This window comes from Melanostigma gelatinosum (assembly GCF_949748355.1).
Source record: "Melanostigma gelatinosum genome assembly, chromosome: 4".
Lineage (NCBI taxonomy): Eukaryota > Metazoa > Chordata > Actinopteri > Perciformes > Zoarcidae > Melanostigma > Melanostigma gelatinosum.
The window spans coordinates 30,760,598-30,779,593 of record NC_136637.1 but is presented as its reverse complement, the minus strand read 5'-3'; the positions used below and the strand labels follow the sequence as shown (position 1 = coordinate 30,779,593).

The 18,996-nt window shown below is 40.7% G+C and overlaps 1 protein-coding gene across 1 annotated transcript; it reads right to left on the bottom strand.

Annotated features, from left to right (window-relative positions):
* Window positions 1-607: 607 nt before the first annotated feature.
* dpt (dermatopontin) lies at window positions 608-4,782 on the bottom strand. The gene is made up of 4 exons (XM_079267444.1): window positions 4,431-4,782; window positions 2,256-2,381; window positions 1,146-1,253; window positions 608-1,007 (listed from the first exon to the last, which is right to left on the bottom strand). Exons 1-4 carry the CDS (start codon window positions 4,703-4,705, stop codon window positions 941-943), a joined length of 576 nt encoding a protein of 191 aa, XP_079123570.1. The 5' UTR covers window positions 4,706-4,782; the 3' UTR covers window positions 608-940.
* Between the last annotated feature and the right edge of the window lie 14,214 nt (window positions 4,783-18,996).

Genomic DNA, 18,996 nt, shown 5'->3' with positions numbered 1-18,996 from the left:
TGTTGTTTGAGTTTAGATATTAAAGTCGATGGCCACCTTCTTTTTGTTTGTTCTAACAATGCGATGAATTGATTCAGACAATATTGCAGATATCTGCTGCTAGCCTAGCGTAGCCTTTTAGCTAATTATTATAAGATCAGAATCATCCGATCAATGACGACTTTAATAACGTCACAAACAACAACAACAACAACAACTGTTGTCCCAGCCGTGTGCATCGTTGCTTTGTGTCCTCTGGAAACAGCGTCTTGCAGCGTTTGTCATTTTTGTCGTCACGTCGATGTTTGTGTCGTCCGGTTGGTGGAGATCTTTCTTCTTCTTCTGTGTGTGTCGTGTCTATTTGAATCCGCAGTGCATTGAGCTCTCCGGGCCACCGTAGTTGATCCCTGATGTCAGAGCCTCGTGTTGTGGAAATATGAAGCGGTGTGGAGTTGAGCTGTTGATACCGTCATGGCTGACTTCATCCTCTTTGTGTTTTCAGAAGGCTTTCTCTCCCACAAAGAGATTATACCCCCCCCCCCCCCACACACACACACACACATACACGAAGGTTTCTGCTGTTGTTTTTCAGTTCACTTCACATTACATCAATGACCTCACACAGTAGTCAACAGGACGTTTTAATCCTACTTCACACAGTATAGTTACATGAGTTAGTACAGTTTAGATGGAATTAGATGTAAAGTCAAAAGCAGACCAACTTCCTGTGGATTCAAACTTTCATGATGGTCCACGTTGGAGAACCACTTTCACATGAGGCCGAAGAGAATCCATTTAAACGGAGAGCCTCTCCTGTGTCTGCTGAAGACTGATACGAGCAGCCATGCTGCGTGCTGAACTAAAGGTTACCTGAAGCGTACCTATTGTGTTTTTTGTTTCAACGTGAGAGTAAATATGAGTTCAAACTGTTTATGGGTTGGAAATAAAGATGATTACAAGTCTATAAATTTTCAAATTCACAGTCAAAGTCCGTCATTCTGCACAGGATGTACTTCCACTGCCGATCTCTGAAACAAAGCACAAGACAACACGTCAGTCAGTTTGTTCTGCCAACGAATTCTGGTCCGAAGATCTTTTCTCTGGATCCAAACCGCTGCTTTGTGGGATTCAGACATTATGAAAGGAAGAGATGTTGAGAGATGAACCTTAACACTCCGCTGAAGGTGGTCTGAGCTCCTCGGATGAAGTATCCATAAGAAGGAACCACAAGCTCCGCCTCCTCTCTGAAGTGTTCGGGAATGTCGCTCGTCTTCCTGCGGAGGGCAACGACGAGTTAATGATTGAAGCTTTGAAAAGATATTGTTCAGACTTTTTTGGGGAAATATACTGGTTAGCTTTCCGGCAGAGATTTAGAAGAAAATATATCAAATCTGTAAATATGAAAATACAGCAGGCGACGGTTAGCTGATCAATATATTGTGTCGTGTTTTGATCTAATTTTACTTTTACGCCTATTTTTTCTCGTGGTTATGATTCACTCACGTATGATAATTTTTCACAAAATCCGAATTGTTTTAAGCCTCTGAGACAATAAATTAAATTGAGTTTACACTTTATGTCCAAACTAAAAGTACATCTCTTTTGTTTCAATCTGTGAGCTGCAGATTTTGATAACTTCCTTACTTCAAGACTATATGCTAAGCTAAGCTAATGCATAGACTGTATATAGGTAGACGTGTTGTCATGGTTTTGTGGACTGCCGTTTTGAAGCTCAGAGTTCGCTGTTTCCATCTTGTTGTTTTTTTGCAACCAGTGAACAGGAAGTGACCATATATGGACTGAGGAGCAGTGACGTAGAGACCTGTCAATCAGCGTGTAGCCCCGCCCTAAAGCATCCCCTGCTTTATGGTCTGTGTGACTCTAAATGGACCATAATGTACTAAATGAACATCATGCTGTATTGAAGACGACTTGAAACTAGAGATTGAGACATAAACTCATGTTTACAATGTTTACTGAGGGAATAAATCAAGAGAGAAGTAGAGTCATTTTCTATAGACTTCTATACAACCAGAGGAGTCGCCCCCTGGTGGACACTAGAGAGAATGCAGCTTTAACACGTGAAGCTCTGAAGAACTTTAAAGAAGCGGAGGTTGCCTCCTGAGATAACCGTCTTCTGTTTCATATTGAACGACAGATACGAGAGTGGTATCAATCTCCTCATCTAATTCTTAACTTATCGAAGAAGAAAGACAAAAGAACATTTTGTTTCCCAAAATGACGAACTCCTTGAAGAAAGCCGTGTGAGGACGTACATGCAGGAGTAGGGGCATCGGCGTTTGTAGTAGCAGCAGTAGAACTGCCATTCCCGGTCCAGGACCGACTCAAAGTACTTGCTCTGGACGCCGGCCACCAGGCCGTTACGCGTGCACGTTGAACTCCTGCAGAAAGACAAACGAGAGACATTTACATTCCCGACAGAAGATCTCCGCTCTGTCCTCTTACCGACATTCCTTTCTCTGCTTTCAAAAGGTTGAGGAGATAAAAGTCTTCAGAGGGAGGAAGTGCATCTCTCTGCTTTCAGGTGGACGGTGGTTTGTTGACAGGGTTACTTTGTTTATGGCCCACAGACTTCACTGTCACCACAACAACATGTGACGGTTGTCATGGAAACAGCGACCCGCCGGCGGCCATGCAGCCGGCGGGTCGTCTCCCTGCAGGGTGTAACTCAAACAGACAGCTCTGATAATGAGACGCAGGTTTGCCTTTGAATCACTGGACTCCAAATCAATCTAAAGAGCACAAACACAGACGCAGCGAGGTGAAGCAGGCTGCTGCCTCATCCGGCTGCTTCCATCACATCAAAGCGTACCAGCGTCTGTGCAACATGTTGTATTGCGCAGTGGATTTCGGTTGAATTGTCTGTTTGTCTGTGTCTTGTTTGTGTGAATGACGTGATCCAAATAAAACGTCCCGCAAAATGCTGCCGCACGTGGTCCAGACCCCACGATGTGACGTCCTGAGGGCTGCTGGCCGGATCTCTGTGAAGAGTCACTGGAGGAAGTCGTGTTCCAGGAACCGTCAGTGTGATTCATGCAGGAGGACCTGCTTTGTTCCTCTGAAGGACAATAGAGAATTCAACGTCAATGAAATGACTAAAAGATGAACATGTGGAAAGTGTTGAAGCATTCTGTCATACAGAACATTTCATTCAACATGAACCCTCTGAAGCCCAGAGCAGTGTTCAGGGTGTTGCTTCTCTCTGTCCTGCTGCTCTATAGAACCATCATGACTAGAAGCAGAGAGAACTACAACATGTCTTTAGTGAGAATAACACTTATGATCACATAAAGCAGAAAAATAAAAAATCGCAAGTTCAATTTCTTTGACAATGGAATCTATAAATCCAACATGTTCCACGTGTCCACAAGATGATGGAGGCTCTACGTTCTGTTTATATTAAACTATTGACATGTTTCATCTCTCCTCTCCTCCTCTCTCCTCTCTCCTCTCTCCTCTCCTCCTCTCTCCTCTCCTCCTCTCTCCTCTCCTCCTCTCTCCTCTCTCCTCTCTCCTCTCTCCTCTCCTCATCTCTCCTCCTCTCTCCTCTCCTCTCCTCCTCTCTCCTCTCCTCCTCTCTCCTCTCCTCCTCTCTCCTCTCCTCCTCTCTCCTCTCCTCCTCTCCTCCTCTCTCCTCTCTCCTCTCTCCTCTCCTCATCTCTCCTCATCTCTCCTCATCTCTCCTCTCCTCTAAGCTACTAGCAGGAAACCAGCTAGAAAGCTCAGGACATGCGTGGGCAGTCTTTGAAGGACCACAGATATCCTCTGGTCTTTAGAGGACCACATCTGTCCTCTGGTCTTTAGAGGACCACATCTGTCCTCTGGTCTTTAGAGGACCACATCTGTCCTCTGGTCTTTAGAGGACCACATCTGTCCTCTGGTCTTTAGAGGACCACAGATATCCTCTGGTTGCTGTCTCTGTCTTTAAGCTCATCAGAGTCTTGAGGTCCTTTGTTGTCTGCTAGTGATCTTGAACAACCTGTTGTTGGTCAGAGGACGTAAAACCACATCACGTAGTGGATCAGGCTTTATTCAAGTCTTTGATCTGTTCTTCGTCCTGTTGACGTCCTGTTGGGACGGATGGGCCCAAGATGTTCCTATGACGTGGTCTTCACATGGATCAGTCTGTTGAAATGTTTATCGGATGAACAGCTGCTGAACAGCTGCGTCGTGGACTGAGATCTGACTCTGATCGGCATTTATGGTCTTCATGCACCAAATATTCCACTATTATTCTATATAATAATAATAATAATAATATTTGATTACACGTAAACGTATTTACTGTCGTCATATAATGCTTGCAGTTCATAAACAGTTATTTTGTGCCACAAGCTTCACGTCCTTCCAAACTACTGAAAACCAACTTGTTCGGATTCTTGAATAACGAACATAAATTTAAATACATAATTCTATAAATGCAGACCCACCACTCCATCCCAGCTCGGTTGATGTCGTCCCACCAGCAGTCACTGGGCTCCCCGAGACCCTCCGGAGTGGGCTGGCACTCAAACGACCACAGGCGGTCCGAGCCGTCCGTCTCGCTGAAGTAGCTCCTGGTGGCCACGAGGACCTCTCCGTGGGGACACTGGAAGTTGAAGCTCTGGCGGTAGCCGTTGACCCAGGACATGTCCTGGTGGTCGTGAGACTGAGCCGCCGCCGTGGCGAGCAAAGACGCTGCCAACGCCAGCAGAGCAGGATTCATGTTGGAAAAGGAGTCAGTCGGTCTGCTGCTCCTCCTCACAGCTGCCTCACTTTGAAAGCCTACTCGTCTCTTCTTGTCCAGATGTTTTGTAGCCAGCGCTGATGTGTCATCGGCTGCTCATGGGACGGATCCAAGAGAGGACTGTCTGTGTGTTAAGGTGGACTCAGAAACAGAGCGTTGAAAAGGTCTCTGTGTACTGAAGGGCTTCCTTAAAAGACCTCTAGATGAGATCACATGAGATCAGATGAGTTCAGATGAGATCACATGAGATCAGATGAGTTCAGATGAGATCACATGAGATCACATGAGTTCAGATGAGATCACATGAGATCAGATGAGATCACATGAGTTCAGATGAGATCACATGAGATCACATGAGATCAGATGAGATCACATGAGATCACATGAGTTCACATGAGATCACATGAGATCAGATGAGATCACATGAGATCAGATGAGAGCAGATGAGATCACATGAGATCACAAGAGATCACATGAGTTCAGATGAGATCACATGAGATCACATGAGATCACATGAGATCACATGAGATCAAAATATATTAATGATAGCAATATTAGAATAATGAAAGCCTTCATCAATCAATATGTGATGTTGTAACACATCAGGACTGTATCAACATGAGGTCACTAAATAAAAGGGTCACAATGTTAATGGGAGCTGTTCTGCACAGATACACTTCACTCAGTGCCGACATGACCTGAAGGGAAGAATCACTCGTCCATCTTCCTCACTGCATCACAAGATGACAACTTTTAATATTTGCCACAGCTTCTCCTGTTAGGGTTAGAGGGTTAGAGGGTTAGGGGGTTAGGGGGTTAGGGGATTAGAGGGTTAGGGGGTTAGAGGGTTAGGGGGTTAGGGTTAGAGGGTTAGAGGGTTAGGGGGTTAGAGGGTTAGGGGGTTAGAGGGTTAGGGGGTTAGGGGGTTAGGGGATTAGAGGGTTAGGGGGTTAGAGGGTTAGGGGGTTAGGGTTAGAGGGTTAGAGGGTTAGGGGGTTAGGGGGTTAGGGGGTTAGGGTTAGAGGGTTAGAGGGTTAGAGGGTTAGGGGGTTAGGGTTAGAGGGTTAGAGGGTTAGAGGGTTAGGGGGTTAGAGGGTTAGAGGGTTAGGGGGTTAGGGTTAGAGGGTTAGAGGGTTAGAGGGTTAGGGGGTTAGGGTTAGAGGGTTAGGGGGTTAGAGGGTTAGGGGGTTAGGGTTAGAGGGTTAGAGGGTTAGAGGGTTAGAGGGTTAGGGGGTTAGGGGATTAGAGGGTTAGGGGGTTAGAGGGTTAGGGGGTTAGGGTTAGAGGGTTAGAGGGTTAGGGGGTTAGAGGGTTAGGGGGTTAGAGGGTTAGGGGGTTAGGGTTAGGGGGTTAGAGGGTTAGAGGGTTAGGGTTAGAGGGTTAGAGGGTTAGGGGTTAGGGTTAGGGGGTTAGAGGGTTAGGGGGTTAGGGTTAGGGGGTTAGAGGGTTAGGGTTAGAGGGTTAGGGAGTTAGAGGGTTAGAGGGTTAGGGTTAGAGGGTTAGGGTTAGGGGGTTAGGGGATTAGAGGGTTAGGGTTAGGGGGTTAGAGGGTTAGAGGGTTAGACACATAATGCGTTTTGTTAGAGGGTTAGGGGGTTAGGGTTAGGTTTGGGTTAGGGTTAGGGTTAGGGTTAGGGTTAGGGGGTTAGGGGGTTGGAGGGTTATGGGGTTAGGGGGTTAGAGGGTTATGGGGTTAGGGGGTTAGAGGGTTAGGGATAGGGGGTTAGGGTTAGGGTTAGGTTTGGGTTAGGGTTAGGGTTAGGGTTAGGGTTAGGGGGTTAGGGGGTTGGAGGGTTATGGGGTTAGGGGGTTAGAGGGTTAGGGTTAGGGGGTTAGGGTTAGGGTTAGGTTTGGGTTAGGGTTAGGGTTAGGGTTAGGGTTAGGGGGTTAGGGGGTTGGAGGGTTATGGGGTTAGGGGGTTAGAGGGTTAGGGTTAGAGGGTTAGGGGGTTAGGGGGTTGGAGGGTTATGGGGTTAGGGGGTTAGAGGGTTAGGGTTAGGGTTAGGGGGTTAGAGGGTTAGGGGGTTAGAGGGTTAGGGGGTTAGGGTTAGGGGGTTAGAGGGTTAGAGGGTTAGGGGGTTAGAGGGTTAGAGGGTTAGGGTTAGAGGGTTAGGGAGTTAGAGGGTTAGGGTTAGGGGGTTAGAGGGTTAGAGGGTTAGACACATAATGCGTTTTGTTAGAGGGTTAGAGGGTTAGAGGGTTAGGGGGTTAGAGGGTTAGGGGGTTATGGGGTTAGGGGGTTAGGGATAGGGGGTTAGGGTTAGGTTTGGGTTAGGACGTGGCCTTCTGGTGGAGGCCACGTCCTAACCCTTATTGATGGAGACATGAGCTCCTCTGCCTCTGATTGGCTCGTACTCGTTGGCTCTGTTGGACAGCGACACATCACATGATCCGTGGTGATGAAACGTCACTTCTGCCAACGACCAACACAGCTGTTGACAAAGGATTTCAATACTGTTGATTTCAATACTTTATTTATTCTCTTGTAATACGAGATGCATTGTGTGAATACGATTTCAGATTCAAAGGTTTGATTTTGTCATATTATTATTGATTATGTGCAGTGAAGTGCAGGGTTGCATATTCTTGAGCAAATGCTAAAAGGTGAGAATTAAAAAGTCAATAATAAGAAGTAAAATCAAACTAAAAGATATAAAGACGTGTAATATAAGTGTTGAGGTGCTTGAGTGTAGATGTGTTGAGGTGGGCGTCTGAACGTATACATGTTACACAATCAAATCTTCATCTTCATCTATATTTGTTCTTCCACATGAAAATAGAGTCTTTATATCTAGACTGCAGGATAATATGAACATTAAAATAAAGCAGAATACGTGCTCATTCACTTCAGGAACTCTCTGTTCTGTGTTTCCTGATCCGTGCTGATAAATCCATCAGAATTATAAACATGAACATTTATGTAATATTTGACCGAGCTAAGAGACAACGCTGCGTATTAGTTTATTTATAAACAATAACACGACTAGTGTTCATGAACTTTGTGCTTCTTGATTCTTGTCAGACGTTTTCTGACAAACTAACGTTGAGAGAAAAGCATGTGACGGACGTGTTCCTGAGGATCTGATCCCATGAGAGAAATCACACTCAAAGCATCTAAAAATAAGCAGCAGCTCATGTTGAGGAGGAGTTCCACCAGAGTCAAGATGGAGCACAACTCTCTATTAATAGAAAGAGTTGTCTATTTAAAAGTCTCTATTTAGAGCCAAGCTGCTGGAGAATGTGGGCTTCATTCATAATCGATGTGACGGTGATATTCAGACTCACAGACACATTCAGACCTGAACCTCCTTTAAATCACCGACCCCGCAAACAAAGAGAAGAATCAGAGTCAACCAGAGACGTCTCAAGTGAACTGAGCCTTTATTTCAATGTGCTCCGGTGATGAGTATGTTTTTAAAAAGGGTCAGATGTGCACATGTGAATGTTCTCAGATAAATATTTGGGCTTCACTTCACATCTGCTTCTCATTGAATCCAACAGCAGCTCAGTCCCAGCTCACTCAGTCCTTGCTTAAAGCCGATGTAGGCGGATGGCTGTCTGCTGCTGTCTCAACCAGATCTCTTATAAACATCACAACATCTTTATTACAAATGTTTATTATTGATCGCCTGTCTTTATCACGAAACAGCCCCCGTTATGTTCAGTCAATCACTTAGTAATGTTTAGTAAACTCTTGGTTCTGCTTAAAATAAGTATGTAGAGTGACTAAAGCGTAAAGATCTAACATAAGTATGGAAACAAACATCACAAACATAACTTCACGATAACTCAACAACTCCGGTCTCCTTGTTGGAAGTCCTGTTGTTTGAACCGTCCTTCTCGTTTTTTACACTACGTCAGTACCTCCGAGCGTAAAGAAGAACAAAGATAAAATGATACGTTACTGGACGCTCAATGACTTACAAATTGTTCTTTCATTCATACACAATTTGGTGAGAGCGGCTGGTTGTGCAGCAGATTGTAGGCTTTTAATGATGAGTTTGGGTCCAGAACACATGATACCAGTCAGCTCCAGTTTATTTAAAATGTGGAAACACTTGGAGGTTTGGAGCAATGGGCATTAACGCTGTAACCTGTGTTCAACATTGTGAAACGGAGACGGTTAACGTTGTGAACTTGTGACTGTTAACGTTGTGAACTTGTGACGGTTAACGTTGTGAACTTGTGACTGTTAACGTTGTGAACTTGTGACGGTTAACGTTGTGAACTTGTGACTGTTAACGTTGTGAACTTGTGACTGTTAACGTTGTGAACTTGTGACGGTTAACGTTGTGAACTTGTGACTGTTAACGTTGTGAGTTTGTGACGGTTAACGCTGTGAACTTGTGAAGGTTAACGTTGTGAACTTGTGACGGTTAACATTGTGAACTTGTGATGGTTAACGTTGTGAGTTTGTGACGGTTAACGTTGTGAGTTTGTGACTGTTAACGTTGTGAACTTGTGACGGTTAACGTTATGAACTTGTGACGGTTAACATTGTGAACTTGTGATGGTTAACGTTGTGAGTTTGTGACTGTTAACGTTGTCAGTTTGTGACGGTTAACGTTGTGAACTTGTGAAGGTTAACGTTGTGAACTTGTGACGGTTAACATTGTGAACTTGTGACTGTTAACGTTGTGAACTTGTGACAGTTAACGTTGTGAACTTGTGACTGTTAACATTGTGAACTTGTGAAGGTTAACGTTGTGAACTTGTGACGGTTAACGTTGTGAACTTGTGACTGTTAACATTGTGAACTTGTGACGGTTAACGTTGTGAGTTTGTGACGGTTAACGTTATGAACTTGTGACGGTTAACGTTGTGAGTTTCTGACGGTTAACGTTGTGAACTTGTGACGGTTAACGTTGTGAACTTGAGACTGTTAACATTGTGAACTTGTGACTGTTAACGTTGTGAACTTGTGACTGTTAACGTTGTGAGTTTGTGACGGTTAACGTTGTGAACTTGTGACGGTTAACGTTGTGAACTTGTGACTGTTAACATTGTGAACTTGTGACTTAACGTTGTGAACTTGTGACAGTTAACGTTGTGAACTTGTGACTGTTAACGTTGTGAACTTGTGACTTAATGTTGTAAACTTGTGACGGTTAACGTTGTGAACTTATGACTGTTAACATTGTGAACTTGTGATGGTTAACATTATGAACTTGTGACGGTTAACGTTATGAACTTGTGACTGTTAACATTGTGAACTTGTGACTTAACATTGTGAACTTGTGACTGTTAACGTTGTGAACTTGTGACGGTTAACGTTATGAACTTGTGATGGTTAATGTTGTGAGTTTGTGACGGTTAACGTTATGAGTTTGTGACTGTTAACGTTGTGAACTTGTGACGGTTAACGTTATGAACTTGTGATGGTTAACGTTGTGAGTTTGTGACTGTTAACATTGTGAACTTGTGACGGTTAACGTTGTGAACTTGTGACTGTTAACATTGTGAACTTGTGACAGTTAACATTGTGAACTTGTGACTGTTAACATTGTGAACTTGTGACGGTTAACATTGTGAACTTGTGACGGTTAACGTTATGAGTTTGTGACGGTTAACGTTGTGAACTTGTGACAGTTAACATTGTGAACTTGTGATGGTTAACGTTGTGAGTTTGTGACGGTTAACGTTGTGAGTTTGTGACTGTTAACGTTGTGAACTTGTGACGGTTAACGTTATGAACTTGTGATGGTTAACGTTGTGAGTTTGTGACTGTTAACATTGTGAACTTGTGACGGTTAACGTTGTGAACTTGTGACTGTTAACATTGTGAACTTGTGACAGTTAACATTGTGAACTTGTGACTGTTAACGTTGTGAACTTGTGACGGGTAACATTGTGAACTTGTGACGGTTAACGTTGTGAACTTGTGACGGTTAACATTGTGAACTTGTGACGGTTAACGTTGTGAACTTGTGACTGTTAACGTTGTGAGTTTGTGACGGTTAACGTTGTGAACTTGTGACAGTTAACGTTGTGAACTTGTGACAGTTAACATTGTGAACTTGTGATGGTTAACGTTGTGAGTTTGTGACGGTTAACGTTGTGAGTTTGTGACTGTTAACGTTGTGAACTTGTGACGGTTAACGTTATGAACTTGTGATGGTTAACGTTGTGAGTTTGTGACTGTTAACATTGTGAACTTGTGATGGTTAACGTTGTGAGTTTGTGACTGTTAACATTGTGAACTTGTAACGGTTAACATTGTGAACTTGTGACGGTTAACGTTGTGAACTTGTGACTGTTAACATTGTGAACTTGTGACTGTTAACGTTGTGAACTTGTGACAGTCAATGTTGTGAACTTGTGACTGTTAACGTTGTGAACTTGTTACGGTTAACGTTGTGAACTTGTGACGGTTAACGTTGTGAACTTGTGACTGTTAACATTGTGAACTTGTGACTGTTAACATTGTGAACTTGTGACGGTTAACGTTGTGAACTTGTGACTGTTAACATTGTGAACTTGTGACTGTTAACGTTGTGAACTTGTGACGGTTGACGTTATGAACTTGTGATGGTTAACGTTGTGAGTTTGTGATGGTTAACATTGTGAGTTTGTGACTGTTAACGTTGTGAACTTGTGACGGTTAACATTATGAACTTGTGATGGTTAACGTTGTGAGTTTGTGACTATTAACATTGTGAACTTGTGATGGTTAACGTTGTGAGTTTGTGACTGTTAACATTGTGAACTTGTGACTGTTAACGTTGTGAACTTGTGACAGTTAACGTTGTGAACTTGTTACAGTTAACGTTGTGAACTTGTGACGGTTAACATTATGAACTTGTGACGGTTAACGTTGTGAGTTTGTGACGGTTAACGTTGTGAACTTGTGACGGTTAACGTTGTGAACTTGTGACAGTTAACGTTGTGAGTTTGTGACGGTTAACGTTGTGAACTTGTGACGGTTAACATTATGAACTTGTGACGGTTAACATTGTGAGTTTGTGACTGTTAACGTTGTGAAATTGTTACGGTTAACGTTGTGAACTTGTGACAGTTAACGTTGTGAACTTGTGACTGTTAACATTGTGAACTTGTGATGGTTAATGTTGTGAACTTGTGACTGTTAACGTTGTGAACTTGTGACGGTTAACGTTATGAACTTGTGACGGTTAACGTTGTGAACTTGTGACGGTTAACATTATGAACTTGTGACTGTTAACGTTGTGAACTTGTGACTGTTAACGTTGTGAGTTTGTGACGGTTAACGTTGTGAACTTGTGATGGTTAACGTTATGAACTTGTGACGGTTAACGTTGTGAACTTGTGACTGTTAACATTGTGAACTTGTGACTTAACGTTGTGAACTTGTGACGGTTAAAATTGTGAACTTGTGACTGTTAACGTTGTGAACTTGTGACTGTTAACGTTCTGAACTTGTGACTGTTAATGTTGTGAACTTGTGACTGTTAACGTTGTGAACTTGTGACGGTTAACGTTGTGAACTTGTGACTGTTAACATTATGAACTTGTGACTGTTAACGTTGTGAACTTGTGACGGTTAACGTTGTGAACTTGTGACTGTTAACATGATGAACTTGTGACTGTTAACATTGTGAACTTGTGACTGTTAACGTTGTGAAATTGTGACGTTTAACGTTGTGAACTTGTGACGGTTAACTCTCTGAAACGTTGACTGTTAACTCTCTGAAAAGGAGACGGTTAACGTTATGAAACGCACCAAAAGGCCATCGTACATTTCCAACATGTTAACACTCAAAATGTGTAACCATCACAATGAAAAGAGTCCTTGTTGTTGTTTGTCTGGTTGCTGTTATTGCGGTTGGTTTTTGCTTCATACGTTCATCATACGACTTGCAGCACAGAATACACTCTTCTACAGGAAGTGTGAAGAATCATCGACATAATTAACTTTAAACTATGAATGAACTTATCAAAAGTAACTCATCTAAGGCTCTAATCATGAATGAATAGCCTGAAACTTTGCCTCTGAAAGACAACTATCTCTGGTATGCAGGGTTACACAACTGCCGCTGTGAGGATGCCAAAAGGTCTCCCAGCATGGCTCGTTTCCACATCAGACCTTTGCTACTTAATAGTGCTTCACTGATGAAATTAAGGGGCCGGCCAAAAGGCCACTAGAACAACGTCTCCAAAGCAAATGGCTCGTCTTTGTGCTGTAACCTCATTAGAACAATGCGTGGTGGTTTCTCCGAGGATGTGTCTGAGCCAGGCAGCCAGAGATAAGCCTCTCTGACAGTAGAGATAATGGGACCCGAGTATTTCAGGCTCATGATACCCGGCGCTCCTTTATTCATCGACGCCACCGCTTCCCCCTCAGGCCTCAGGGTCATCTGTGAGAAGAGACGCAGCGGTCGACATGTTGACTGCAGCCGGTTTGTATCATTATTTAATGAAGACATTTGGTAATTTGATTACGATGAAGAACGGCACGTATTTCTGTTTCATATTCTGATATTGATACAATTGTATTCGTTTTACTTGGAGAACCAGAACAGTCCAATCACTCAACTCCTCTGACGGATCCCAGAACGTTGGCCTGCAAGAACAAACTCCAGTGGATCAGCACCACCGACACTCAGTAATTAAGATGGAAGTCCAAAAACGCATTTCCACTGCACGGCACTCTGCTCAACGCGACTCAATCTGTTTTGTTTTTTTTCATTAGTACAAGTTTAGCATAGTAACTTGTTCTTGTTTTAGTACCACCTCTGTCGAGGTTAAGTGCTTAAGTGCAGAAGTTCCCCATGTTTGGTTGTTGACAACCTCCGGTTCTTTAAAGTTCTTCAAAGCTTCACGTGTTAAAGCTGCATTCTCTCTAGTGGCCACCAGGGGGCGACTCCTCTGGTTGTATAGAAGTCTATAGAAAATGACTCTACTTCTCTCTTGATTTATTCCCTCAGTAAACATTGTAAACATGAGTTTATGTCTCAATCTCTAGTTTCAAGTCTTCTTCAATACAGCATGATGTTCATTTAGTACATTATGGTCCATTTAGAGTCACACAGACCATAAAGCAGGGGATGCTTTAGGACGGGGCTACACGCTGATTGACAGGTCGACACCAGAGACGTATACGCCGTCTCTACGTCACTCCTCCTCAGTCCTTATATGGTCACTTCCTGTTCACTGGTTGCCTGAATTATGAGCAGTTGTCCTGAATCCTGTCCTGTTTGTCGCAAAAAATTAAAACCTAATAAAACATTAAATATGTTGGTGTTACACTGTTATGTTTGTAGCTACATGAATTAAAATTTGTATACTCATATATATATATATTGATACATATATATCCTGTATATATATGTATATGTTGATTTCTGTGGAACAAATGAATGTGTTTCCTTGTTAGAGGGCTTGTTCTCTAAAGGAACACTTTAGTTGAGTGTTCTGTTTCCTGTTTCATACAATTATCTTCAGTCTCGATGTCATTTAATGGAATAAGTGGAACATGTTCTTGTGCCGTGATCCTCAGAGAGAAGTGGTCATCAGTCTCACTCTGAGTTGTTTTTCATTTCAATCAGTTTCTACTTCTCAGGTTTCTTTACTTGTATATTATGTTAAACTCACATATAAAAACTCAGAGTGGGTTTTGAGTTGAACCGGTCAGCTTTCATGCAGGTTATTTATAATAGAATGGTCGGGTATAAAAACTGGTGACCACATTTATTCACCATTAAAATATATCCCTCGTAGTTATTTAATTTATTCACACTGACTCAACATGATGGAAAAACGACATTTTAAACTCATGTTGTGAAATTAGATGAAAAATGAACTTAACGCAACTGAAACACATGTTTTAGGCATAATTATATTATAATGAGAGTTTCTTATGTTTGTGAGTGAGGCTAGCTGGCTAGCTTAGCATAAAGACAGGAAACAGTTGAAGCTGAAGAATTTGTCCTTTAAAATTCACACATTAAATGTTTGTTTCTCGTCTGTTTGAACTCTAAAATAAAAGCTTGTCACAGTTCTGACTGTTTATGTTACCCCCCCCCCCCCTCCCTTTCTCACCAGGCCATCATCACCTGTAATCAACACACCTGTCAGCCAATGATTACACTCCTCCTCACTATAAAACTCTGCTCAGTGAGACTTCAGAACCAGAACCAGGATAGCTGTTTCCCTTCTGTTCCTCAGGCTTTATGCTAGGCTAAGCTCAGCTAACTGCCTGCTTGCTCCAAAGTTAGCACAAAGATATAAGAGAGACTTTCCTTTACAGCGAGTCAGCAGCATGTTTTCTAAATGTTGAACTGTCCCTTTAAATCTGAGAGTTTAAAACTTTATTATCTCTAATGTGTCACACTATTTGTTCTTTAAATCACTACAACGTCCTTCACATTTATTATTCATCACATTTATTCAGTAATTATTATTTATTTGTATTACTATTTATTATGTTTTACTTTTTATTTTCTATTATTCTATTATTGCTGTTGTTTTTATTATTTATTTATTAATTATTATATATATATCTTTTTTATTAGTTATTGTTGTTATTATTATTGTATTTATTATTGCTCTTGTTGTTGTTGTTATTATTTATCATTGTTGTATTTATTATTGCTCTTGCTGTTATTATTTATTATTGATGTATTTATTATTGCTCTTGCTGTTGTTGTTATTATTTATTATTGTTGTATTGTTGTTGTTGTTTATTATTGTTGTATTTATTATTGCTCTTGCTGTTGTTGTTGTTGTTATTTATTGTTGTTGTATTTATTATTGATCTTGTTGTTGTTGTTATTATTTATCATTGTTGTATTTATTATTGCTCTTGCTGTTATTATTTATTATTGATGTATTTATTATTGCTCTTGCTGTTGTTGTTATTATTTATTATTGTTGTATTGTTGTTGTTGTTTATTATTGTTGTATTTATTATTGCTCTTGCTGTTGTTGTTGTTGTTATTTATTGTTGTTGTATTTATTATTGATCTTGCTGATGTTGTTGTTATTTATTATTGTTGTATTTATTATTGATCTTGCTGTTGTTGTTGTTGTTGTTATTTATTATTGTTGTATTTATTATTGATCTTGCTGATGTTGTTGTTATTTATTATTGTTGTATTTATTATTGATCTTGCTGTTGTTGTTATTTATTATTGTTGTATTTATTATTGCTCTTGCTGTTGTTGTTGTTATTGCTGGGGAGGGGGGCTGGTGGTCTGGGGCTGGTTGATGGGGCCATGGGGGATGGGGTCAGGACTGTCCCATTGTCTTTCAAAGCGACAGTAGAACTCATTCAGCTCGTTTGCCAGGCGGAGGTCGTTCATGGAGTGGGGGGGGGGGGTGTTTAGGCTTGTAATTGGTGATCTGTCTGAGACTCTCCAGACAGAAGCAGAGTCACTTGCTGAGAGCTGGTGTTGTAGTTTCTCAGAGTACAGACGTTTAGCATTCCTCACCGCCTTACTGAACGTATATTTTGACTCTTTGTACAAGTCCTTGTCCCCACTCCTGAAGGCCTGATCTTTTTGCAGCCTTAGCTGTCTGAGTTCCGCTGTAAACCAGGGTTTGTCGTTGTTGTAACTCACCCTGGTGCTTGTTGGAACACAGCTGTCCTTATCAGACTGACTCCTCATATATATAATTATTCGAATGGCACAGATCACTGAAATACTCGTCTGATTTTAGGTGATCTGTGCGCACTGATGCTTAAAGTGAGATTTTATTCTATGATTCTCTGAAATAAAAAGAAAAAACATTTATAAATGTTGTGACTCTGCTGTCTGCCTGTACTTAACTAATAACGCCTGTATCACTAGTCCTGATTTCATAAACAGTTTAATAATTATTATCATTACTGCTCTTTTCTGTAAACAATGTCTTTATGTTTTTAATCTTACACAATGTTCACTTCTCAGCACACACTCGTTGTTTAGTGACTCATGACCAAGTGACACTGAGCACCACACAACTCCTCCCCAAGTGAAGGAAACATCTAAATATGGACGACTGGTCACCGCAAATCAAGATGACCCTGATTAAACAAAAGACAATCTGTCCGCCTTCATGTTGAATGAATTCCCACCTCATTACATTGACAGGTGATTATACAGTAACTAGGTTCTATCTATCATGGTGTGGACACGTAAACAAAACATCATGATTAAGATATTAAGAAAGAAAAGGCTGAAACGAACCTTTAAAAGTGTTGTCTTATTTCACAGTATTTATGTTCTCCAGTTTAGTACTCTCAGTACGACACATGTCAGAGACCTGTCACATGGTTTATGTTCTCAGCAATGTGTTTTCCCCATCGGTCAAATGTTGAAGTCAATATGTTGAAATCACCTACAGTTTACAGCCTACACTCTCAATTTGAGGGCAGTTTTGTTGACCGTAGACATTGATATCTCCATTGTGTCTAAGTAAACGTTGACCGATCAAACTCAATTGTAACATCTCAGCCCGCTGTAATGGCTGAAACTAGCTAACTGCTAGCTAACGATATGACCTGACAGGGTTTAAAATAAATTAATTTTGAGTTAAAGTACTTTACAAACAAGTCAGGCTGTATGTAGAGCCGGCAATAACCAACCGTTGGAGTCAGACAGTGATTCACAACCAGGGTCAGAATACTTGTACCTCAGGGGGTTCGTACTCTGCAGTTAGCTACGAGTAATGGATCGGTTGAAATAGAAAGCTAACTGTAATGTTAATTGATAAATGGTTGAAATACTTAGATAAAAGTAATGGATGAATGGTTGAAATAGTGAGCTAAAAGTAGTCTAATACATTGACTGATTAAATAGTTAGCTAAAAGTCAAGGATTAACAGTAGAGATAGTTAGCTAAAAGTCATGGATTAACAGTAGAAATAGTTAGCTAAAAGTTATGGATTAACAGCAGAGATAGTTAGCTAAAAGTTATGGATTAACAGTAGAGATAGTTAGCTAAAAGTTATGGATTAACAGTAGAGATAGTTCGCTAAAAGTCATGGATTAACAGTAGAGATAGTTAGCTAAAAGTCATGGATTAACAGTAGAGATAGTTAGCTAAAAGTCATGGATTAACAGTAGAGATAGTTAGCTAAAAGTTATGGATTAACAGTAGAGATAGTTAGCTAAAAGTTATGGATTAACAGTAGAAATAGTTAGCTAAAAGTTATGGATTAATAGTAGAGATAGTTAGCTAAACGTTATGGATTAACAGTGGAAATAGTTAGCTAAAAGTTATGGATTAACAGTAGAGCTAGTTAGCTAAAAGTTATGGATTAACAGTAGAGATAGTTAGCTAAAAGTTATGGATTAACAGTAGAGATAGTTAGCTAAAAGTCATGGATTAACAGTAGAGATAGTTAGCTAAAAATGATGGATTAACAGTAGAAATAGTTAGCTAAAAGTTATGGATTAACAGCAGAGATAGTTAGCTAAAAGTTATGGATTAACAGTAGAGATAGTTAGCTAAAAGTTATGGATTAACAGCAGAGATAGTTCGCTAAAAGTCATGGATTAACAGTAGAGATAGTTAGCTAAAAGTCATGGATTAACAGTAGAGATAGTTAGCTAAAAGTCATGGATTAACAGTAGAGATAGTTAGCTAAAAGTTATGGATTAACAGTAGAGATAGTTAGCTAAAAGTTATGGATTAACAGTAGAAATAGTTAGCTAAAAGTTATGGATTAATAGTAGAGATAGTTAGCTAAACGTTATGGATTAACAGTGGAAATAGTTAGCTAAAAGTTATGGATTAACAGTAGAGCTAGTTAGCTAAAAGTTATGGATTAACAGTAGAGATAGTTAGCTAAAAGTTATGGATTAACAGTAGAGATAGTTAGCTAAAAGTCATGGATTAACAGTAGAGATAGTTAGCTAAAAATTATGGATTAACAGTAGAGATAGTTAGCTAAAAGTTATGGATTAACAGTAGAAATAGTTAGCTAAAAGTTATGGATTAATAGTAGAGATAGTTAGCTAAACGTTATGGATTAACAGTGGAAATAGTTAGCTAAAAGTTATGGATTAACAGTAGAGCTAGTTAGCTAAAAGTTATGGATTAACAGTAGAGATAGTTAGCTAAAAGTCATGGATTAACAGTAGAGATAGTTAGCTAAAAGTCATGGATTAACAGTAGAGATAGTTAGCTAAAAGTCATGGATTAACAGTAGAAGTATTTAGCCTAAATTAAAGTGGTAGTGCTGCTGACCAAATTAAATTGACAGTTCAACAGTAATAAAGATATCCACTTTAATACGAACAGTGTTGTACATTTACAGCATATTTATAACATTGATAACATACAGTTTATCCACATTAGTTTATCCAC